The sequence below is a fragment of the Narcine bancroftii genome, chromosome 12 (assembly GCF_036971445.1).
Source record: "Narcine bancroftii isolate sNarBan1 chromosome 12, sNarBan1.hap1, whole genome shotgun sequence".
NCBI classification, from domain to species: domain Eukaryota; kingdom Metazoa; phylum Chordata; class Chondrichthyes; order Torpediniformes; family Narcinidae; genus Narcine; species Narcine bancroftii.
The window spans coordinates 37,506,803-37,532,569 of record NC_091480.1 but is presented as its reverse complement, the minus strand read 5'-3'; the positions used below and the strand labels follow the sequence as shown (position 1 = coordinate 37,532,569).

Below are 25,767 nucleotides of genomic sequence, written 5' to 3'. Positions count from 1 at the left end.
GCTCGGAGAGGGGGAGTTAAAACAATTTCCCGAGAGTAAATCCCTTGAGTAGCAGTCACTAGTGGAACAAATTGAATTAGAAAAACTTAAGATTTGAGGAGGAGAAGCAGTGTGAGAGAGAACAAAAGCAGTTTGAGCTACGTGTACTTGAGTTAGTTAGAAAAACGTTGATTGGAGGAAGCAGAGAACCAAAGGAGATATGAGGCAAAGGCAGTTTGAGAGAGGAGAGAGAAGGAGTTCCACCTTCTGGTCCTAGTGAGAGGTTTGTGGCCAGTAGGGAGGTTAGGTAAGTTCCTCCATTTGACGAGGCTGAAATACTTCTCCCATTTCAAAAAAGTTGCTGAGAGTTTAAAGTGGCCAAAAGATCACTGGCCCCTCATGTTACAAAGTGCGATTAAAGGGAAAGCCCAACAGTCTTATATGGATTTCACATAAGACAAAGCTGTGTGCTTTGACCGATGGTCAAAAAATATAAATGATGATTATAACAGACTGAGAGAGCTGGTGTTAGTTGAGGAAATTAAAAGATATGATATCCAAATGATATAAAAGCAGATTTAGATGAGAAGGGATTGGAAACTTGGCAGGAATCTGCTAAATTAGTAGTTCTTTAACCCACAAGGTTAAATTTGTGCCAAGTAGAACATTCCAAAAGGGTAATATGGATATCCAAGTAAGTTAGAAAATAAATCAGGGAGTACTGTTAGGGGTAAAGATGAAGGGAAGCAAGAAAATGAAAATCTTTCGGGTCCCCTTTGCCTAAGAAACCTAGTCATGTGATAGCAATTGTTCCATGCTGAGAAAAAAAGAGAGAAATGGAGGCAGCACCAGATCCCTGTATGAGATGGAAAATAGAGTAAGTCAGAAGAGTTCCAAACCGGCTGGTAACATTAGGGATGAACTCAAATATTTTGTGTTAGAGGGTTGTTTCGGTAAAGGGTCACCACAAGTGAGTGAAAATCCTTTGAGATACTGGGGCCACTCAGTCACTCATGTTGGACAGTTTTGGAGCCTGGCAATGAGACTGCCACAGGTGAAATAAATTTGATTCGAGGTCTTGGGGTGGGGGGGGGGGGGGGGTGGGGGTGTGATCTGGAGTCAATACCTCTGCACATAATCAGAATTAGTTAATGGGCCTGTTATGATAGGGATCTGATTAAGTTTACCAGTGGAGGGGGGTTTCATTGTTATTAGGAAATGACCTTGCAGAGGGTGAAGTTGCCCCTGCAATGAGGGTGACAGCTAAGCCAGTCATTGATGAAACAAAGACAGATTCTGATATATATCCAGCCTACGTAGTGACTCGAGCTATGGCTAAAACAGTGCTGTGCAGTCTGATTTAAAAGGGACTGGAATCTGTGTTAGTACAAAACAGCACTCAGGTTGTAATGACCTGCCAAAGAGTTTACTTCCTTCTTTATTGGACCAGAGTTCTGATGTTAAACCTGAGAGTAAGGATTTATTGTTATACCGAGAAGAGTTTATAGCAGGGCAGGACAGAGATCCCAATCTTATTGAGATAAGGCTCTCTCTGATGATGAAATTAAGAAAGTGCCAGTTGGATATCATTTCAAGGAAGATGTTTTGATGAGGAAGTGGAGACCATCTGATATCCCTGCCAGTGAAGAATGGGAAGTTGTTTATCAGGGTGTCGTTCCTAACGCCAATAGGGATGAAAATTTAACCTTGGCCCATTGCATGCCTTTGGGTGGTCATCTTGGCATAAGGAAAACTATGTATAATATTATGAAACAATTCTATTGGCCTAGATTGTGACATTTTGTCAGACCTGTCACATTTTTCAGGTTGTGGGTAAACCAAACCAGGGTCCCCCAGTGGCTCCTTTACAACCCATTCCTGCTTTTGATGAACCCTTTTCTAAAGTTATTGTGGACTGTGGTGGCCATCACCCAAGACAAAAGCTGGGAAGCAGTATTAGTTAATTGTCATGTGTACAGCCTCCAGTTTCCAGAAGCAATACCACTTAGAAATTATATTAAAGCTAAAACTGTGTCAAAAGCTCTTATAAAATTTTTCACTTTAGTCGCTTTGCCTGAAGAGATTCAATCAGACCAGAGAGATAATTTAATGTTGATTAATTTTTATTAATAAATTCTCAGGAAAGGCTACCCAGCATTTTTCTTTTTTTTTGCTTATATAATAAATTTTTTTTGAAGATTTCAGTTTGAGATGAGAACTCATTAATTGTGACGTAATGAAATATGTTATATCATATGATGTCATATAGGGTATTTTTCCCCCTTTTTTGATTATATACACTTATTCTCCTCGTGTATTGTTTACCTATAATATGATTAATAAAAAGAATGAAAAAGAAAGAAAGAATTTCATGTCAGGGCTGTTTCAGCAGATAGTTTATAAATTAGGAGCTAACCAAATCACATCATCTGCATATCATCCAGAATCTCAAGGGACCTTGGAGAGGTTCCATTCAACCCTCAAAACCATGATGAGGACCTATTGTGTTGAGAATAAGGAGGAGTGGGATGATTGTCTGCAGTGAGGGAGCCTGTACAAGAATCATTAGGCTTCAGCCCTTTTGAATTGGTGTTTGGACATCAAGTTAGAGGTCCTTTAGTATTGTTGAAGGTTAATGAGGGTGTGCAGATGAACTTGTTAGATTATGTTTCGAAGTTTACAGATCATTTTCAGAAAGTCTGCAAACTATCTCAAGAGAATTTGAAAACAACTCAAAGCAAAATGAAGATCTAATTCAATTATACTCCTTCTTAACTGGATTTTCTTTCTTTGTGAGAAATGATAAATGTGGTCACTATAAATAGATTTGTATAACAACATGTTTCCCTGTCAATTACTGAGAATCATACCAGTTTCCATCTGTCTAACAAAATACATTCTTACAATATTCATAGATATTAATGATAAATTATATCATGTGAATGTAATCTTAAAACATTTTTACAAAATTTAATGTCACACAGCCACCACTGACTTAAGGTTACAAGTAGTTTGCTTTAACTAATAGACAAACTGAAATGTTGCCTTTCCTTGAGGTCTGTGGATGTGTTGTGACAAAACATTTGAACAAAAGATCAAGACTGCTTCATATTGCAAATTCCAGAGGAAGAACCATATTTATTAAAACTCACTTCTTTCCTCCCAAAAAATGGCTCAAAAATATCCCCTGGCTCTTGTATGTGAAGTTGAAATTAGGGTGATAATGGTGAGTAAGACCGACAGTGATCATTGTCGCTGCGTGGTTCACTCGCACCACTGATACCTATCATTGGGGGCTGGTGGTGGGCTGTCGGGGGGAACAGGGATGTGGGATCAGTGTGGGGATTAGTGGCGGGTTGTCGGGGGGGGGGTGGACGCTGGGTGGTGGAACCAACGCGGGGACCAGCAGCGGCAGTTTGTTTTTATAAAATGTTTTCTGCTCTAGCTAAGCTGCTTTTGTTTTCTCTTGTAAATTAAAATTACAATAGTATTATTATTAAAAAGAGTTTTCCTGTGGTCATAGTTCCATGTTTTGTCCAAGTTTTATTTCTGCTATACTGTAGCTACATATTTCAAGAACATTAAATGCTTACCTGTAAATACACTAAAAAAATTCTTAATATTCCTTGCTGAAATGGGAGTCATATATTCCTCTGGGTCTTATATGCCATCAAATAAGGTAATTCCTGATCCATGATATGAACGAGAAAATTATTTAACCCCAAGTTTTAAAAATCATTTTAAAACAGATCAAGTATTTTTGTCAGGATAATCATGTAAGTTTCTATTTTCAGGACTTCAGAAAGTTTATCCAGAAAACTTCATGTAATGACTAACAGACAAAAAAAACCCTCATATACAGAGGTCTTTGCTGGTGTTTTCGATACAGTATGCTTGGTTGCATATCATTTTTTGATAATGCTGCAACTTTCAGCTGACGAAAATAGTCAGTTCCAAGCTCGATTTATCTATCCACAAGAGCTCCGTTGACTGCAAATGAGAAAAAATGAGTGTTATACACATTAACATCCTTTTAGTAATTTTGTTCTATTAATCACCTAAAAAAAAAATCATAAATTCACTACAATGAATGTACTGAAGATTAAGTCAATTTGGATACAGGAAGAAATAATTTTCCAAGCAATTTTTCATAGCGTTTATAGAATTCAGGTAAAAATTAACAAGTCTTTATTCCATAAACAGTGGCTCATAAGAACAGAGAAATTCTTGATTAATCGGGTTTCAGTGCTCTCTGGCATTTGAAAATTTGTCATAACTGTTTGGAATTAAATACGCAAAATCACACATCAAACGTATAACACCATCATCAATCCCTTAAGCAGGTTTAAACAATACAGTCCCAGAGGCTGCAGACTTTCCACTTAACTTAAAAGGACTACAGGTATCATTATCAGTAGATTTCACTCAAAATATCATTTAGTTAGATGCTCCAAAACATTGGCTAGAGTTCATCAGAACACATTTCCTTTGAATTAGATTGCAATCTACCATCAATTTACTGTTCAGAGGGCCTAAAAACCAAACACATTGATTTTTAGATCCTTTTATGAACCTAGAGGACCCCAAAACCCAGCAGCAATAGATTACTTAAACAAAAGTTACTATCCCTTATTTCAAATGAAACATTAGATAGCCAGTCCTCTTCTCTTGCATGAACCATAAGGGCTTTGACCAGGATGAACTAAGCCTTCCAAATGGGGTTTTCCACAAGCTTGCCAGCTTGTCCTGTTCCAGTCCCAGCTGCTGCTGCTGACTGTAACACTAGAACTGATCTGTATGTGTGTGTCTCCCTCTTTCAAAAAGCCTGTTTGAATCTCTCTGCTTGCAAAACCACATGACCCTCCTAGAACAGCAAGTTACTCTCCAGGCAGAATGCGGCTCTGACAATCTCTTTCATCTGTTGCCTTTTTGTAAACAACAATCCATTAGTGAAGTCTCTTGGGCACTCTCCAAAGCTCTTGCAAAGGTTGTGGAGCCAATATGTCTAGCATGAGCAGAGCTCCAGTATTTTAAATAAGATGTGTTTTAAAGTGTTTTTATGTGACCTACACTAAAAAACCTGCCCCAATTTATCTCCCAAAAATTTATCAATGTACAATACAAATACAACATAATCTGTCACAGTGCTCTATTGTTAGTAAGGGATTACTTAAAGTGGTATGTGAGTGGAAAGAAAAAGGTTGAGATCCATTGGAGTAAGTTCAACAGTCCCATTTTCTGACTTTTTCTTCAGTCCTGAAATGCTGTCCAGTTCCATTTTGAAACCTAGTGATCAACTTTGTTTCAGTTGAGAGGTGGTCAGAAATTGGCACAATTTTCCAGTTCCACCATAAATTGTGTTTTATACAATTTCAAGATAGCTTTTTTGCTCGTTGTACTCTTCCTCTTGCATGAATCCCAGGACCCTATGTGCTTTACTGACCAGTTTGAAAGCATCAGGTGTGTTAACTGATGTGCTTGTATTTACCTGGATCCCTGTGTCCTCTTTAGAATTGTACCATTTCATGTACAAGATGTCTCGCATTTTCTGCCAAAGTGCATCTTTTCTGAATTAAATTTACTTTGCTACTTATCTGCTGTTCTGTCACTATATCTGTGGAGTTTAGTAGCCTATCACTACCTTCAGTGCTGTAAACCAGATGCAAGCTTTGTCATTTGCAATTTTGGAAAACATACCCTGCACACCTTTGCCTGTCATTAATCTAACTTTTTTTTTTAATGTTCCCCTCACATTTACTGCTGAGAATGTGTTCTTTAGTCTTTAAAACCCAATTTCTGATATATTTTTCAAATATTTTAAATATCTATTTAAATTAACATTTCCTTTATCCGCCCTCATTGAAAATGACTTTATTTTATTTATTGTCTTGATGCTTTGTGATTTTAAATCCCTTTATCAAATTATCTCCACTGTTTTTCTGTGAGAAGACAGAGTGAATCTTCTCTAATTTGTAACAATTAAGTCTCTCATCCCTTCGACTTTTTTCACCATTGTCTCAAAGGTTTAGAAAGGCTTTGCAGTTCTAAATGGGGCGGTACTTAGTTTTATCTAAATCACTTATCAATAACAAATTTGATTATGTAGCTAATGGAAGCCCTTGGCACTAATATAATGTATCTATTTGTACATGTATGTCTGTTGTTCGTCTGTTCTCTATGCAAATCAATATGGAACATTCAAGGAATGTCCAAGGAGGTTCAGTGGGGTTAACTGATACTGAATGTCTTTGCCATATTGAATTTAATCTTCAAGGTCATATGAAGTTCAAAAGTTTTTTTAAAAAATTGAACTTCCACCAGGGACACCTCAATTAGCTGTGCATCCATGTACAGTCAGGATAAAAACATGTGGCCAAACCCAGTTCAATATGGGCCCAAAAAACAAAGCAACATTGGTAGAAGCTCTTCATAACCCCATAGAGATAGACAAAGGTGAAAGCAAGTGACAGCAGAAGAACATCAGTCTTGCCTCCCTGTTGGTGCTTCCAGACAGGCAGTGTGAAACAGACAGCAATACCAGGCCTACCTCAGTGTTCAGGCCTTCGACAACAAGGTGCAGGCAGCAGGAAACTGAGGAACGCCAAGCCCGCCTTAGTTGGCTACGTGGGTATTTTGTTTCAACCATGTAGTCAACAACTGAGTGTTTTATTTCCCAGGCAATGCCTGTTATCCTGCTAGTGTCTTTTAATAACTATGCCCATCTAGATTTGATAGGTTCTGGTTGTGGCTATTCCTGATGGTTGAGGATGATGGTCTTTGTTCCATTGACCCACAGAGCGAAGATGCCTGTGTGTGTATTTGTTTAACGTGTACTTGTTGTGGCACTCCAAGAAACACACAATACTTTACAAATCAACCAACTAATTCTAATGGCGTGGAAACCATGATGATTGAACCTGATGGATTTGTGGCAGCCTTCGTTTGTCCTCACAGCCATTGAGTTCAGAGTAACTTTGTCCTCCTGTTCCACCGCTGAGGATTTGATTGACTTGGCTAGGTTCTGGTATGATATTCTTTTTGACAAGCTCCTGTCTACTTCCTTCAAAAATGAATATAGTAAAACTCCAATAATCTAGTACCTGATTTTTCAGAAATTGTAATGATTCAGCATCTGATTTCCTCATTAATTTTGGAACTGAGCAACTGTATTCCTGTCCATTCTGCTATTTTCTGTACAGTACTCAGCAATTCATTTCATGGTGTTGAAGAAAATCCATAGTTATTCAAAACTCTGTTTTGACTTCCCAGCTCTCTTTCAACCTACCAGGTTATATTTTATGAGCTTCCATAACATTTGTCAGGTTCTGATTCCTGCTGTTCATTCCTCTCCCCTGTCCCCTCCCCAAATTTGCCAAGTTCAGTTTCCTGCATCCCCCTTGCAGTCCACGCAGCCAATGACATAAAAGAATTTTCACATGCAGACCATGAAGTAGGAAGTATTTTCTATTAACCTTTTAAATACTTTTAAAAATAAATTGGATTTCAAACGGAAATTTAACTTTTATAAATACCTTATTTTTAAAATTATTTTCAAATTTTTGAATACTTGACACACCACAAATATAAAATGATTTTCTAAGAGGTGCAGAGAAGTTGGTAATAAGCATGACATACGATGTTAAAGCTCACCTAGTGTATCTCATTCAACATTTTTAATAACGACCGGAATGGTACCGATACTGAAGTTGAGACTAAATTTCTGATTCTTTGACTATTTGCAAATGCAAAGTACTTGTGTTTGGACTGTGACAGTTTATGTTATATTTTATATTGTATGTAGATATGTTTTATAGGAGATAAATTGTGGCAGGTTTTTTAATGTTGGTCACATACAAACACTTCAAAACAGATCTCATTTAAAATGTCAGAGCTCTGCTCAAGCCAGACAGTTCAGGCTCCAAGTGCCTTTGCACAGACTTTGAAGAAGGCCTATCAGGACTTCACAAGTAGGTGTTAGTTGGACATGCTGTGGAGCAACGGATTATTGTTTTGGAAAGCAACAGATGAATGAACTTGGAAGATTAGGTCCGGAGCTGCAGTCTGTCTGAGTGTAGTTGGCTGTTCTAAGAGGGTCATGTGGTTTTCTCTGTGTGTGTGAGAGAGAGAATTCAATTCTATAGTTCAGCAGCAGCAGCTGGGACTGGAAAAGGACAAGCTGGCAAACTTGTGGAAAAACCCCATTTGAAGACAGATTGTGAGTTCTTAGTTCAGCCTGGTCAAACCCCTTGTGATCCATACAGGAGGAGATGGCTGGCTCTACAATGTTTCATTTGAAATAAGGGAAACAGAAAAGGAACTCTGTGTTGACCTGAAAGAAAGAGATTATCATCTGGAAAACCCTGATGGCGTAAAATTCTTCAGCAAGACACTGAATTGGCTGATCAGAAGGAATTAGTTCTGGGAGTTCAACAAGCAACAAATCTTTCTCTGAAAACTGACAAGAACCTTCCTGAGTGGTAACCATTTACCTTTCAAGCACCAAAGCTGGGTGAAATTCATATATGTTAAATTCTGTGCACAGTATAAGAATTGCCTGCAATCAGTGAACTTGGAGGAGTGAGAAGTGAGATTGGACTGTGAATCAAAGAACTTTTCTGAACTTATATACACATTACATACACATTCGCTTAGAATTAGAAGGGGGTTAAGTTGGGTTAATTAAGTTAATAGTAATAAGTTAAAGTTTGATTCTGTTTTGATGTTTAAAGATAATTAAAAGCAACTTTGGTTTAAGTAACCATTTGTCTTGGTGAATTTCTATTGCTGCTGGGTTTTGGGGTCCTCTGGGCTCATAACAGCACTTTTGGCATCCTATGATTAGTAAGGGATTCCTTAAGGTGATATGTAAGTGGGGAAAAAAAAGTTGAGAACCACTGGCTTATTTGATTAGGCACTTGCAGAGATTTGATGGGCCTAGGCAACATTCCCTGTAACAATTCAAAGATTCTAACAATTCAACCTTCTATCATCCTTTTTCTTAATCCTATGGTGTGTCCTTTAATCTTTCTAATTTTCAGACCGTACAAAGGTTCCATGCTCTTTAATTCTGCAGTTGAAAATTTTGCACATCAGTCTCTCAAGTGCAAAATTAGAAGTGATGTCACTTGAAGTAGGTAGCTCCTTGTGTTTATACTATGCTCCAAAATATACCCCAAATTCTGAGTTTTCAGAGCATCCCAAAGCATATAGTGAAATTTGAAAGTCTGCAAACACTGATTGTAAAAACATTAAAATGCTGGAGGAACTCAGCAGGTCTCGCATAGGAGGTAAAGGAACATAGTTTTAATTAACCAAAAATAGACTTTAATGCCATCCATGTCATCACTGTACATTGTGACCTTCAAGTCTATTTACACCATTATCACTACTGTTACGCCTTGTCCCACCTTTGTAGTTTATAACCAATTTTTTTTAAACCAAAAAACTTTATTTACAATAAATTATTTACAAAAGGAAAATCGAGGGTCCTTCCTTTAATGGGCATTGAGGGACTGAGACCGAGGGGAAGCCCCTCAAGGGAAGTAATGACAAGATGTCACATAGGTGGTAATGGTGAAAATGTATATAAATGTAACGATGTTCAGTGATGGAAATATATCAAAACCTGATACAAAACTAAGAGTGGGAAGAGACTAATTCTTGTTGCATTACTCGATCCCTCCCAACCATCATCTTTAGATAGTCAGATTATACTGTGAAGGGGTGGTGGACTGGCCAGACCAGTTACCGAAGAGCCGCAGGTGCCGATCATTCTGAGGACCGATTGTTGTATTCAAACAGAAGACGGCAATGTTGTCTTTGTACAGGGAGGCCTCAGCTGTACAACCAATGTTTCAGGTCTGAGCCTTTCTTCAAGGCTGAACAAAAAGCAGACAGGCACTTGAATAAAAAGGCTGGGGGAGGAGGTAAAAATCAGAAGGGGGATGGGCATAGGCCATCAGGCAAAAAGCCATTCTTAGACAGGAGAGGAAAGGTGAGAATTGATCAGGGGACATGGTGGCTCTATGAGAGAGTGAGAGAGCTAGAGGAGACGAGACATAGGGATAGAAGAAGGGCAGACAGGAGGGGGGCTCAGAGAAACTGATGAGGGGTGGTAGGTGAGGACAAGGGGAATCCTTTCCTTGTGGCATTTGGGGGTGAAGGTGGCCAGGTAATGGAAGGTATGCGGGTGAGCGCCCAGTTGATGGTAGTAGAGGAGAGGCCACAATTTTTGGAGGAGAACATCTCAGATGATCTCACATGGAAGACCTTGCCCTGGGAGCAATGGAGAAACTGTGAGAAAGGGATGGAGTCCCTGAAGAGCAGAGGTGTGAAGAGGTATCATTGAAGCAGCAGTGGGAGTTGCTGGGAGTGTAGAAAATGTCCGTGAGGCTTTGTCTTCCCAGATGCAGACAGAGATCGAGAAAGAGGAGAATGTTGTGAGACTTGGAACAAGTGAATTTGAGGTTAGGGTGGAAGTTAACAGCAAAGTGGATAAAGTCGAAGAACTCATCATGGGTGCATGGAGCAGCACCAATGGAGTCATCAATGAAGCAGAGGAAGAGTTGAGGAGTGTTTCCTGTGTAGGCTTTTAGCATAGTTTTCTCCACATAGCCAACAAAAGCAAGCCATAGCTGGGACCCATGTGGTACCCATAGCTGCCCCTTTGACCTTTCCTCGATCTCTACATTCACTGAGTTAACTCCTCCCTGATCAATTCTCACCTTTCCTCTCCATCCTCCCATCCATGTCCAATTATGGCCTTTTGCCTGTTGGCCTGTCCTCCTCCCCTGTCCCAACCTTTATTTCAGGCACCTGCCTGCTTTTATCTCACAACCTGAAGAACGGCTCAGGCCCAAAACATTGATTATACGGTAGCGACCCATGAACTGAGTCATGACCCGGCTCTCAAAATGGCCGGTGAACACAGAGATCGTGAGGACCCCGCAGGAACCAAAGAACCTCGTCCCGCGTGACCTCCCGCATGGCGGGAAACAGCAGGAAATGGCTGGAACACCAGCCAGTCAGAGGCAGGGAGTGAATATAAGCAGAGCTGGTGGACCAATATATCAGTCTTCAACCTCGACTCACTGTGCGTGTCATTCTTACTCCACACTTCGCATAACACACACGCTATATTGGTGACCCCAAAGATAACGGACCAACGCTAAAGCCACCAACACTCTGGGCGTTGCAACCACACGTGTGGTTCGAACAGGCCAAGATCCAATTTTACCTTCAACAGATCAATGCCAACGACACCCACTACTACGACGTAATGAGCTTGTTCGACCAAGACACGGCACCAAGGGTTGTCGATTTCCCACAGCAGCCTCTGGAGCAAGGCAAATATGTGCCCTCAAAGAGCTACTAACCCGCACTTTCAGGCTATCAAGGCTCGAGCGCGCCACCCGTCTGCTACACTTGGACGGTTTGGGGACAGGGCTCCATCTGCCCTCATGAGCGAGATGTTTGCACTCATCAAGGGGCACAAACCTTGCCTGCTGTTTGAGCAGATTTTCCTGGAGCAGCTGTTTGAGGATATCTGACCCCTGCTTACTGATGAGGGCTTCAGCGACCAGTGAAAAAAATCACAGCCCAGGCGGATGTGTGCTGGAGAGCAAAGAAAGAAAACAGCACCCCAGTGGAACAGATTACCAAGTCCCAAACGGTAACAAGACCACAGCAGTCAGGGAGGCAAGTGTACCCTCCTACCCAGCCATATTCTTATTACCATCAATGATGGGGTATGGGGACCCATCAATGCTGCCCACCCTGCATGTTTTCGGGAAACGCCATGGCCAACCATTGTTAATGGGTGGGGTGGTTGGCCAACATGACAGCCTCCTCCATGTGCGGGTTTTCTAGTCAAGAAGACAGTTCCTCATGGACACTGGTGCTGAATTAAGTGTCCTCCCACACCCCCCTCCCCCTCCACAACAACCTACAACACCCAGAACCCCAAGCCAGGCCCAGCACTGAGGGCAGCGAACAGCACCTCCATATGAACTTACGGCACCTGCACCATCCTCTACCATTTGCTAGCCATTAATTTAAGTGAACTTTTACTGTCACAGCAGATGTGCAACCGCTCCTGGGAGCTGATTTCCTGCACGCCCACTGCCTGCTGGTAGATTTGAAAGGGCGGCATTTGGTGCACACCAGAACTTTTAAAACAATGTCCCTGGGGGAAGCCAAACTTCTGCCCCCCCCACCTCAACTGTGTCACGTTGTCCAACAACACCTACACTTGCATCCTGGTGGAGTTGCCCGCAATCATGGCACCACAATTCTCATCTGCAGAACCAAAACACGGGTAAGGCACCACATCCTCACCGAGGGCCCCCTGCTCCACACTAGGGTGCTCCACCTTCACCACCCCTCTCCCCCCAAAAAACTTGCCCTCACCAAAGAGGAATTTAAGAAAATGGAGGAGTTAGGGATAATACGGTGGCCGGAAAGCCGCTGGGCCTCACCCCTGCACATGGTCCCAAAGGCACCAGGAAGGTGGAAGCTGTTGGCAATTACTGACATCTCAATGAGACCACCACACCGGACAGATACCCTGTGCCCCATATCCAGGACTTTACCGCCAACTTACAGGTATTTTCGAAGGTCAATTTAATCAGGGGTTATCATCTCAAGGACATATCCAAAAGCTCCATAATCACCCCCTTTGGCCTATTCAAATTTATGAGGATGCCCTTCGGGCTTAAAAACACTGTTCAGACTTTTCAGCAACTAATGGATGCGGTGGGCCTGGACCTCCCATTCATGTTCATTCACCTGGATGACATCCTTATTGCCAGCCGCAGCCATTCAAAGCACACGGCCCACCTCAAGACAACTATTCACCCGGCCGCAGGGGTTCAGGCTGGCCATCAACACCACCAAGCGTCAGTTTGCGCAGGACGCAACTGAATTCCTGGGCATCATATTGACAGGTACAGGGCAACACCATTGCCTGAGAAGTTGGAGGCCATTTGGCAGTTCATGAAACCTTGCACTGTGAAGGGGCTGCAGGAGTTCGCTGGTGTGATAACTTCTACCTTCGATTCATACCAGCAGTAACTCAAATCATGTGCTCATGGTGGGGAAAGATAAAGACATTGTTCGGGACAGGGAGGCCTCAGAGGCGTCCCAGAAGGCGAATGATGCTCTGGCCAGCGTCCACCCTCACGGTGAATGCCTCCAGCATAGTGGTCAGAGGAGTCCTCGAGCAGTTGATCGATAGGCATTGGCAGCCCCCGGCCTTTTTTTTAGTAGGCACCTCCATTCTAAACATAAATACAGAGCCTTTGGCCGGGAGCAATTGGCGCTGTGCCTGGCAGTCAGGCACTTACGATACTTCTTTACAGACCACAAACCACTGACTTTCACCTTCCACAAAGTGTCTGACCAGTGGTTGACCAGGCAGCAGAGGCATCTTTCCTACGTGTCCAACTTCACCAAGAACATCCAGCACATCACCAGTAAGTGGTGGCTGATGTACTTTCCCGACCCTTCATCGAGTCCATCCATTTCCTATCCCAGGGCACAGACTATTCAGTCTTAACCAGGGCACAACATGACGACATACCGAACAGGGCTTTCTGGACAGCGGCTGGAGGATGTTGTCATTGCCCCTGGCAACCAGACACTCCCCTGCGACGTCTCCACAGGCAAACCCCGTCCCATCGTGCCGGCAGCGTGGAGATGGCAGGTCTTCGACGCAGTGCACAACTTGGTGCATTCACATTAAAGCACCTTCCTAGACTTTTGAGCCAGCACAGTGTAGGTTCAGCCACGTCCACATCGGGGGGCTGCTACCAGTTTCCCGTGGGGCAAGATACCTCCTCACTATGGTTGACCACTCCAAAAGGTGGCTGAAGGAATCCCGATGGTCAACATGACCACGGAGACAGCACCAGGGCACTCATCAACCCCTGGGTGTCCAGGTTTGAAGTCCCAGAATATCTCATCTCCGACAGAGGAACACAGTTTACCTCAGGGCTCTGGGCGGTGCTGGTCAAACTATTGGGAACCCAACTCCACCATACAACGGCATATCACCCGCAGGCCAACGAGTTGGTGGAGCGATTCCACAGACACTTAAAAGCAGCCCTGATGGCCCGACTCAAGGGACCCAACTGGGCAGATGAACTGCCTTGGGTCTTTCTGGGGATAAGCACCACGTCAACAGAGAACTTTAATGGCTATGCAGCAGAAATGGTCTAAAGTGCACCCTTAGTAATCCCGGGGGAGTTCTTGGCCATCGACAAGGATCCTGAAACTCCCACAGTGGCTCTGAAACAGCTGAGGGAAAGAAGGTTGTCAGGCATAATGGATCGACGTGTGTATTGGACATTGCCAGCAAAGAGGAAACATTCATCCATGACTGCCTGAAACCAGCCCATGTAGACATTAGCCAGCTAGTCGAGACTCAGACTCCACGCCGCAGAGGTAAACCGCCCAAAGCGGCAACGGACACTCCAATCGGCAGTTCTGGGGGGTGGGGGGGGTTGTGTAGCAGCCCTGAACCAAGTTGCAACTCAGCTCACAAAATGGCCAGCAAAAGCAGTGATCACGAGGGCCCTGTAGGGACCAATGACCATCATCCCACATGACCTCCTGCAGGGCAGGAAACAGCGGGCAATGGTAGGAATGCCGACCAGTTGGAGGCTGGCGCTGCAATGATGTCACTCCTGTTGTCAGAGGCAGGGAGTGAATATAAACAGAGCTGGCAAAACAATAAATTGAGACCTCGACTTGACTGTGTGTGTGTGTCGATCTTACTCCACACTTTGCGTAGTGCGCAGGCTACAATACATCTTTATATCTATGGACATTGCGTAACCTGCTGAGTTCCTCCAGCATTTTTATGTTTTTACCCAAGTATGGACAGTTTCATTCTTTACGAAACATGAGAAAACAGTGGGCCTATCTAAAGAGAAATTCACACACAAGGATAGGAATCCAGTCACGAACACCAGAAACAGAATTAGATCAATGGGACTTCTACTTGCTCAGACATTTAAAGCAACCATGCCTGATCTTTTACTTCAGTGTAATTTTCCTGTACTAATCCCATTTCTCTCATTCCTTTATATCCAACATCTTTATCAATATCTAGAATACTCAGCCACAGCTCTACTGGGTAGAAAATTCCAAAGACACTACCACCTGATTACTTATTCCAAGTCTGTGACCACTGGCTCTAAACACCCAACCATGGGGAGCATAACCTGGATCCATGTCAACTTACTCAATTGGAATTATATTTTATTAGATAACCTTCCATTCTTATCTCCCCTATCAAGTACACAAATTTACTTTCATCTCTCCTCGTATGACAATGCCAATACTCTCTTCCAAGAATCCATCTAGTGACTTCCAGGTCTCAGGAAGTCCTTGTATTAATTACAGTGAAATATCTTGGAAAGGCAAGGTGAGAGGGTGGGTGGGAATGTCCTTTTGGATACCTCACTAATTACTATATACTTCCCATGTTTCCAAGTACAGGTCACAGACCTAGGCTTGAAACTGGAGTTGGCAGCAATCTTACCAATAGCCCCTCAGTTCCGACATCATTAAATTAACCCTCAACACTCTAATCACCCCTCACTATAGCCTAATGATACTCTGGTTCCAACATAACCAAGCCAAACTTGACCACTTCAACTCTCTCACCATAGGCCTTACCATCACTAAACCACTCCCTCCCCCCCCCCCCCCCACCACAAACCCTTGGCCCATCTAATACGGATTTCCTGCACAATGCTGAATGGTTATTTATTACCACACACTTTGGATATTGTTGTAGCAAGCCCATAACTAAAATAGCAGCCCACGTCTCCCCTGACCCCAATGAATTCTGTGCCCAAGAAGCTTAGATCCACTGGTACAGGAATTTGATTAAGCATATTAATTGTTTTTATTATTGATTCTTATTGCAGGTTTGAGCAAAACTACACAAATGATCAAAACCTAATATGAAATGACCAGATAAAATAAATAGGAGAGAACAGTTAAAAACTGCACATACGAGATGTTTATTTCTTCAGAATCCGTTATGAAAATAGGTTAAGAATATGGGCTCAATTTATAAAATTCTTTGGCTTTAATAGCTTTTCTCTGGCTAGTCCCATTATAGATAATCATCTTTTTCTGATTCTGCTAGACCTAGGTTTCAAGGAATGATGTAGATTAGGTATCCAAAGTTTTAAGGATCTTTTTATTCAAGATAACTACCTCTTTTGAATAATTATCAGCTAAATTTAATCTTTCTAACATATATTTATTTTAGATACTTACAAGTTAGACATTTTGCATGGTCCAAGCTTTCTGCTTTTCCTTGAATCTCAAATACTAATATTCTTGATTCGTTATTTAACTTAAGATTTTTTTTTCCAAGGTGGATTAATAGCCTATATTTATAATGATTTATTGGATTGAAGATCATCCTCAATAGCTGAGATTAAGAACTATTGGGAACGAGATTTGAACATAACATTTTCAGATGAAGTTTGGTACTCTACTCTCAGCTTGACTAATGATTCCTCATTTTGTGGAAGGCATTGCTTATTACAATTTAAGGTGGTGCACAGAACACATATGGACAAACAAATGATCTTGTTTTTATGCAGATATTGATCCACTATGTGAGAAGTGTAACATTTTTGAAGCTTCATTGCTTCATGTTTTAGGAGTGCCCAAATTTAGAGAGATTATGCAATGACATTTTCCAAACTTTAACGATTTTTAAGATTAAAATAGAACCATGTCCGCTAATTGCTTTGTTTGGTTTTCCATGTGAACCAGATATACTTCTGCCTGCAACTCAGGAGAAAGTTTTAGCCTTCATTATGCTAATAGCCAAATAAGCAATTTTATTGAAATGGAAACATGACTTCACCTACGAGTACACAGTGGTTACATGATGTAATGTCCTATTTAAGCTTGGAGAAAATTAGATACAACATTAAAGATAGAAAGTTTCAATTTGTAAAGATTTGGGGCCCATTCATAGAATACGATCATGATTGGAAAAATTAAGAATTTTGAATGTTCTGATGTCTAGAAGTCATTATCTGTTCCATACGTTCCCTTTTCTTTTACGAGGTTACCTTGATAAGATGGAGGGGATAGATTATATTTAGCTTTTAGTTGTTTTTTTGTTTTCTTATTTTTTTCTTTTTATCAATTTTAATCTCGATTAATTTGGCAAATATGTGTTTAACATGGTTATCATATCTGGATTAAGGAACTGTTTGAAGTAGTTTCACCCTTTTTTTGTGTATTTGTATCTATATGAGATGACTTGTATGTTAAGCTCAATGAAAATATTTTCGAGAAGATGACCAAGTTTTTTGTAATTGAGTAGCCACCCACCCCGCACGTACCTCTCGGGGACAAATTTCAACGAGCTGCTGAATATTCAAAAACGTGATTGTCCTCTCTTGGGCCCATCATTAAGGAATTCATGACCAAGACCATTCCCACATTTTCCACAAGAAACCTGAAACAACACATTATAGAACATTCTAGTTTCAAAATGAACCCAGTCTTTTCACGAAGACTTAGAAGGCAGTGAGCTCCCCAAAAATGACATTTTATGTCATTGCTATCAAGGCCAAAAGCACTGTTTATTGGTCCTTATGTTTTTATGGATTCTGTTTCAAGGCAGTGTGGGTAGCCTAGCGGTTAGTGCAATCTTGTTACAGTATCAGCAATTGGGACGGGGGTTTGTACGCTCTCCCCGTGTCTGTGTGGGTTTTCCCTGGGGGCTCCAGTTTCCTCCCACCATTCAATTCGAACCGGGGGTAGTAGGTTAATTAACTAAGCGGCATGAGCTCCTGGGCCAAAATGGCCTGCTACCATTTAAAATTATGAGATTGTACATTTCTAATTTACAGGTCCCTTCAGGCCCACTTTCCCATTTTTGAAGTGAAGTTGCAAGCTTGATTACAAATTAGACAAAAGGTTATTTTAAGACCACTGGCAAAGTAATGTCCAACATTAACAGAAACCAATAAAACTGTTCAAAACTTTCCATTCATTACCACGCTTATACACCACCTTGAGTGCATTTTCGCGTTCCTCTATTTTGGACACACTATCTGGATGAATGGTTTCGGTAAAAGCTGGCCATGGTGAAGAATGGTCGTATTTAGCTTGGCTTGAAAACAATTCATACCCACACTTAGAACAGATGTATATACCTATATTAAAACAAAATTGAAAGAAGCCTTCACTCACAGCAATAAAACAGACAGAATTTTAAAATGTTAATGTTTCTTACGAACACAATGTTCCAAAACTTTTAGCTCAGAACAGCCACATTTATGTTTAGTTGATTCAATTTCAATATATCAACGCTATCTCATGCGAGCATGTTATGAACAATAAATAAGGTGACTTTATAATAATAATTAATTCTAAGACAAATTCACACATTCCAAATTCCACTGGGTCCTTGATTTTCTGAAGATATGACATGCTAATGAAGAGGAGTCATCCTCACCTGCTTAACCCAGGACTGACAGCATCAACTGGAATGAAACTGAACATTCAGAAGTTTGAAATACTATTTCAAATGAAGACCACCAACCCATGTAATTGAATCCTAGATTTCCTCGCCTCCAGATCATAGGATTGGTAAGAACATCTCCTCCACAATCTCCATCAGTACCAGAGCATCACAGGGCTACAAGACTCAAACAACGAGGTTCATGATCAACTGCTTCCCCTCCATCATTAGACTCCTCAGGAACCAACTCAATCAGGGACTTATTGAAGGTCCCTTACTTTTGCACTATATTGATTGTTTTTCTCCATATTGCACAATTTATTTAATTTCTTTATTTGTTTATATGTGTATAATGAGCCAGTTTTTTAAAAAAACATTACCAACAAGGACTAAACAATAAATACACAGACTTTCCTGGAAATGCCAATTGCCACAAAATAATTATTAAAATAGTTGCCTGGGAATCAAATTTTGCTCTTTTGGCAGATTAGCCAAAATCATCCCTCCACTTAGTCCTGATGAATCAATTTTGTGTAATTGGACTAAAAGAGTATTGTTTTGTAGATTTGTGTTAATATAATTCAATTCCCCATTTTAATTTCCCATCCCATTCCCTTGCTGACATGTCTGTCCATGGTCTCATGAATTACCAAAGTGAGACCACCTACAAATTGGAGGAACAACACCTCATCTTCCTACTGGACACCTTCCAATTGAATGGGATTAATATTGACTTCTCTGGTATTCATGAACACCCCAACATCTTCCCCCAGCTTGTCTGTCTCCTTTCTCCCTGTCTCCATTCACACAGATGTAATCAATTCTCACCTCTCCCCTTATCATATCCAATTTACACCTTTTGTTGGACTGGATTCCTCCCCCAGCCAGCACTGTCTGAATTCTTTCTGAGATTTCCTGCTTCTGCTTATTCCTTGAAGAAGGGCTCAGGACCAAAACATTGCCAATATATCTTTGTCTCCTGTGGATAACCATATAACTATTACAGCACAGAAACAGGCCAACTTTGCCAAACACTTTCTCCCAGCTAACCCCATTGACCTACACTCCAACATAACTCTCCATTCCTTTCCCATCCATATACATATTCAACTTCTCCTTAATGTTAATATTGAGCCTGCCTCCACCACTTCATCCAGAAGCTCGTTCCACACATCCACCACACTCTGAGTAAAGAAGTCCTCCCTCATGTTTCCTCTAAACTTTTGCCCCCTAACTCTCAGCTCATGCCCTCTTGTTTATATCACCCCTTTTCTTAAAGGAAGTCTCTCCATGTCAACTCTATCTATACCCCTAATTATTTTAAATACCTCAATCAAATCCCCTCTCAACCTTCTATGATCCAAAGAATAAAGACCCAACTTAGACCCTGTAACCCCCAAAAACATTCTAGTAAATCTTCTCTGCACTCTCTCCAAATTGTTGATATCTTTCCTATATTTTGGTGACCAAAACTGTACACAATACTCCAAATTTGGCCTCACCAATGACTTGTACAATTTTAATATAACATCCCACCTCCTATCCTCAAAACTCTGATTTAAAAAGGCCAACATACCTATAAGCTTTCTTCACTGCCCTATCCACATGTGACTTCACCTTCAGGGAACTATGTACCATTCATTATTCCTAGATCCCTCTGTCTACTGCACTCTTCAATGCCCTACCATTTGCCATACGTCCTATGTTGATTAGCCCTACCAAAATGTAACACCTCACATTTATCTGCATTAAATTCCATCTGCTATCTTTCAGCCCACTCTTCTAAATGGCCTAAATCCTTCTTCACTGTCCACAGCTCCATCTATCTTAGTATCATCCACGTACTTACTAATCCAATTTACCAACCCATCATCCAGATCATTAATGTATATGACAAACAGTAATGAGCCCAATACTGAACCCTGAGGCACACCACTAGTCACTGGATTCCAATCTGACAGTTATCTACCACTATTCTCTGGCATATCCAATTCAACTATTGTTGAATCCATTTTACTACTTCAATATTAATACCTAATGATTGAACCTTCCTAACTAACCTTCCCTGAGGAACCTGATCAAAGGTCTTATTAAAGTCCATATATACAACATCCACTGCCTTACCCTCATCAACTTTCCTAGAAACCTCATCAAAATATTCGATAAGTTTTGTCAAACATGATCTTTCCCTCACAAATCCATGTTGACGGTTCCTAATCAAACTCTGCTTATCCAAATATTTATATATACCATTTCTAAGAATACTTTCCATGAACTTACCCAGCACTAACGTCAAACTGACAGGCCTATAATTACTAGATTTACTTGAGCTCCTTTTTTAGCTATCCTCCAATCCTCCAGTACCATTCCTGTAACTAATGACATTTTAAATATCTCTGTCAAAGCCACTACTATTTCTACACTAATCTCGTTCAAGTTCTTAGGGAATATCTTGTCAGGACCTGGAGACATCCACCTTTATTTTCCTTAAAAGTGCCAGAACTTTCTCTTCTTTAATAATCATCATTTCCATAACTTCCAAACTTATTTCCCTTACTTTACACAGATCCTTAGTAAATACTGAAGAAAACAACTGTTCAAAATCTTCCTCATCTCCTTTGGCTCCACACAGAGCCTTTGACTCTCATCCTCTAGGGGTCCAATTTTACCCCTCTGTAGCAGGACAAGTGACTGCGTGGTAAGACGAGCTGAATTCCCATCCCAGTCGGTTGGTACAAGATGGCGCAAGTCTCCCTCCCCTTCTCAGGAGAAGCCTGCGTTTAGTAACACACATTGCCTGGGAGATGTCGCCATTTCCTGGCTGCACGTTGCTGGCCAGGCAGTGGCTCCACAACGCGCTGACGTCACTCCCGTAGACCAGTGCACCCCAGACAGGAAGTGGGTCGTCCACTAAAAGCAGGGCAAGATACAAATAAAGTCAGTTACTGGTTCACCCTCGTGCTGTGTGGACATACTTCATTTCCATAGCACTGCTGTTAGCAGACGCTACACCTCACTATCCTTTTGTTCCTAATATATCTGTAGAAACCCTTTGGATTTATTTTCACCTTACTTAAAAAAGCAACCTGATATCTCCTCTTAACCTTTCCAATTTCCTTCTTAAGATTCTTTTTACATTCTTTATATTCCTATAACACCTCATTTACTTCATGCTGTCTATACTTTTTGTACACCTCTCTTTTTCTGACCCATATTTCTAATATCCCTTAAAAACCAAGGCTCCCTAAAACTTTTAACCTTTCCTTTCATCCTAACAGGAACATACCGCCTCTGTACCCTTAACATTTCACCTTGAATGCATTCCATTTTCCTTCTACATCCATCCCATAGAAAGATTTATCCCATTCTACACTTTCCAAATCCATTCTCATCTCTTCAAAATTAGCCTTTCTCCATTCAAAAATCTTAACCCTGATTCCAGTCCTATCTTTCTCCTTTATTATTTTGAAACCAATAGTATTGTAATCACTGGACCAAAAGTGCTCCCCAACACACACCTCCGTCACCTCACTTATCTCATTTCCAAATAGCATATCCAACACTGCCCCTTCTCTAGCTGATACTTCTATATAATGATGTAGAAAACTATCCTGTACACATTTAACAAACTCCAAACCATCCACCCCAATTACAGTATGGGCATCCAGCCAACATGTGGGAAGTTAAAATCTCCCACAACCACAACCCGGTGCTTACTACAAATATCTGCTATTTCCTTACAAATTCGTTCTTCCAGTTCCCTCTCCACATTGGGTCATCTATAATACACCCCCATAAATGTTACCATTTCTTTCCCACTCCTCAATTTCACCCATAGTGCTTCTATAGACGAGCCCTCTAATCTATCCTTCCAAAGCACAGCTGTAGGTACTCTCTCTAACAAGCAATGGAACACCTCCCTCTCTTGTTCTCCCTATTCTATCACACCTGAAGCAATGAAATCCTGGTATGTTTAGTTGCCAATCGCACCCCTCCTGCAGCCATGTTTCACTGATGGCTACCATATCATAATTCCATATCTATCCATACTCTAAGCTCATCGACTTTTCTCACAATGCTCCTTGCATTGAAATAAATACATTGAAGAAAATCTCCTTCTCTTGCTCTCCTTTGATTACTAATGGTGCACAAAACTTCTCTGTCTTCAGTTTCCTCCTTCACTCCTACATCTATTTTTTCACCCTTGTACCCCTCCCCCTTCACATCCAGAAACCCACCGGAGCGATACTAGCTAACCTACATGCAAGAATATTTGTCCCTTTGCAGTTGAGATGTAAACCATCCTGCCAGAAGAGTCCTATTGTCCCTGGAATGTTGCCCAATTATCTACAAATCTAAAGCCCCCCCCCCCCCATTCTGCACCATGTTTTCAGCCACTTGTTTAGCTGCACTACCTTTCTATTTCTCACCTCATCTGCATATGGCACTGGTAGCAATCCTGAGATTGCTATTCTGGAGGTCCTGTCCTTGCTCCTAGCTCCCTAAATTCACCCTGCATGATCTCCACACCCTTCCTCCCCATGTCATTGGTCCCCACATGGACTACAATATCTGGCTGTGTGTCCCCTCCCACTTCAGTATAACATGGACTTGATCTGTAATATCCTGTACCCTTGCACCAGGGAGGCAACATATCATGAGATATTCAATCTCCTCCATAGAACCTTCTATCTGTACCCCTAACTATAGAATCCCCTATCACAATCCCGTGCCTCCTCTTATCCATTCCCTTATTAGTCAAAGGACCAGACTCCGTGCCAGAAACCTGATCACTACAACTCGTCACTGTTACAACAACCCCTCAACAGTAGCCAAAGTGGCATATTTATTCTTCAGATTTCCCACCAGAAAACCTTGCTCTGCCTGTCTGTTACCTTTCCTCCTGACCATAATCCAACTACCCTCCTCCCGACTTTTAAGTATAACATTATCCCTATAGCTACTATCCATTACCCCCCTCGGCCTTCGGAATACTCCTAACCCCATCCAGCTCCAGCTCCAATTCTTCAACCCATTCATTTAGGAGCTGAAGATGGATGCACCTCTCACATAGCAAGTCCCTGGGGTCATTGCCAGTTTCCCCATCATCCACATCATTCAAGAAGAGCATTTCCTTGCCTTACCTTCCATCTCCTCTCTTTCCCTTAATCTACTTTCTTACTAATGAACTAACTATTCCACTAGTCCCTCTTAACTTTAACTGTTTTTCTAACTCTCACTCAACTCTAACTACTTTAGTATCTCCCCAAACACTAACAGCTCACTCTAACCCTATTTTCCTTCTTTTTTTTAAATTCTAACTTCCTCTACTAATTCTAACTCTTATACTCTAACTCAGTGGTTCTCAATCTTTTTCTTTTTACTCACATCCCACTTTAAGTAATCCCTATGCCATTGGTGCTCTGTGATTAGTTAGGGATTACTTAAGGTGGGATGTGAGTGGGAAGGGGAGGTTGAGAACCACTGCACCAGACCCAATTGTTACTGAAATATTTTGCTTGAGAAAAATTGTCATTTGCCCATTTCCTTTGGAGTTATGAAATTGTGCACATAACGAGTCTTTTTCTTTCCACCCATATACCACCTTAAACAATACCTTACTAATCACAGAGCACCTATGGCATAGGGAATACCTAAAGTGGTACGTGACTGGAAAGAAAAAGATTGAGAACCACTGTTTAACTTAAGTCTCTCACAACTCCACTCTGTAAACTAAACTTGAAAGACCGGCTGAGTTTCTCCAGCATTTTTGGTGTGTTTTTACTACAATCACAGCACCTACAGACTTTTTTGTTTCACTTAATACAGGGCTGTTGCAGCTCACATCATAAAGTACTTGCCACTACACCAACCACTGCAAAGGCTTATGTAACCCTTCCCACGGACAGTTTCATAAACAAGCTGTCAAGGTGAGGGAAAATGCCAGGAAAGGTTGCCACAGGATGGCCCGACTCACCCAAATGCAGCGTGGTGGGCTGACCACAGGCCAGACTGACCATCACAGGTCAGTGCTATCTGGCCGTTGCAGGCGCCGGGGGAAGCGCCAACAGTTCCAGTCCCTGCCAACGAGGCCACAGGGGGTGGGGGGGGTGGTAAACTACACCGAGCTGGCAGCCGCCAGCGTGCAATTCACCCGCAGAGCGCTCCTCGGGGGAAGTCACTTTTACCAAGGGACGGAAACGGGGTCAGCTTCCCGAAGAGTTGTAAACTCAGTCTGCAACATCACAGGCACCAGTCTTCACTCCATCAGGGACATCTACAAGAGGCCATGTCTTGATAAAGCAGCCTCCATCTTCAAGGACCCCCTACCCAGGCCATGCCCTCTTCACTCTGCGACTATCAGGGAAAAGGAGCCTAAAGACAAGCACTCAGCAGAACAAGGGCAGCTTCCCCACTGCCATCAGATTCCTGAATGATCAATGAACTCTGCCTCTCTTTATCTTATTTTCTTCCTCTCTTTATTTATTTTTGGACTATAGTTTAATATTTGCTCTGTGATAGTGCCACAAAACAACGAGTTTCATGATAGGTTCATGAATTCTGAAGCTTGAAATTGTGACCCCGGAACCAAGAGTCAGTGTCTTTTCTCGGCCGGAAGGTTCCGGGCGGACACACAGCAGCTGTCCGTCCCTCCCTCCCTCCCCCTTTGAGCCGAGAGGCCAGGTTCAGCCACTTGGCCCATAGGCCGGAGGGCAGCAGGAGAGAGCGAATAAGGCAAACGCCCTCCACTCGGCGCGGGAATGAAGGCGTATCGCCTCGGGCGTCAAGCAGATCAACTCGCCGACTTACCGCGTTCAAAGTGACCCTTGTAGGTCTCGGCGCCGAAGAAGCTGCAAAACGCCATCGGCCGCCCTTCCAAACCCTCGGCTGGAACCGGCTGGATCGCCGAGCATGCGCACTAGCAGCGGGCATTGCCGGCAGGGCGAGGGATGCCGGCCCTCGCGCAGGCGCACGTCCCGGTCACTGCCTGTCCGGGATCCCTGAAAATAGGCAGATTGATTGCAGGAGGGGGCCTCTCGCTCTTTTTAATTTAGAAACGCTTGCGATTGGAATGGCAGAAAGCACTTGACAAATATCACATGTATTACTTAATAATTAGTGGATACATGCTATTGATGTATTTATTATGAATATCCTTACACTCTCCCACTAACTCCTCCCACTTCTGTCCAATACCTATTACCTTTTGGCCTCTGCCCAGCATCTTTCAAACTTTAAATATGAAATATTCCCTTTTTAGTCTTGATAAAAAGGTTCCA

The 25,767-nt window shown here is 41.9% G+C and overlaps 1 protein-coding gene across 1 annotated transcript; it reads right to left on the bottom strand.

Annotated features, from left to right (window-relative positions):
• Positions 1-2,084: 2,084 nt before the first annotated feature.
• On the bottom strand, positions 2,085-25,404 carry LOC138747520 (methionine-R-sulfoxide reductase B1-like). The gene is made up of 4 exons (XM_069906801.1): positions 25,298-25,404; positions 18,037-18,179; positions 17,361-17,476; positions 2,085-3,969 (listed from the first exon to the last, which is right to left on the bottom strand). Exons 1-4 carry the CDS (start codon positions 25,350-25,352, stop codon positions 3,948-3,950), a joined length of 336 nt encoding a protein of 111 aa, XP_069762902.1. The 5' UTR covers positions 25,353-25,404; the 3' UTR covers positions 2,085-3,947.
• Positions 25,405-25,767: the final 363 nt, after the last annotated feature.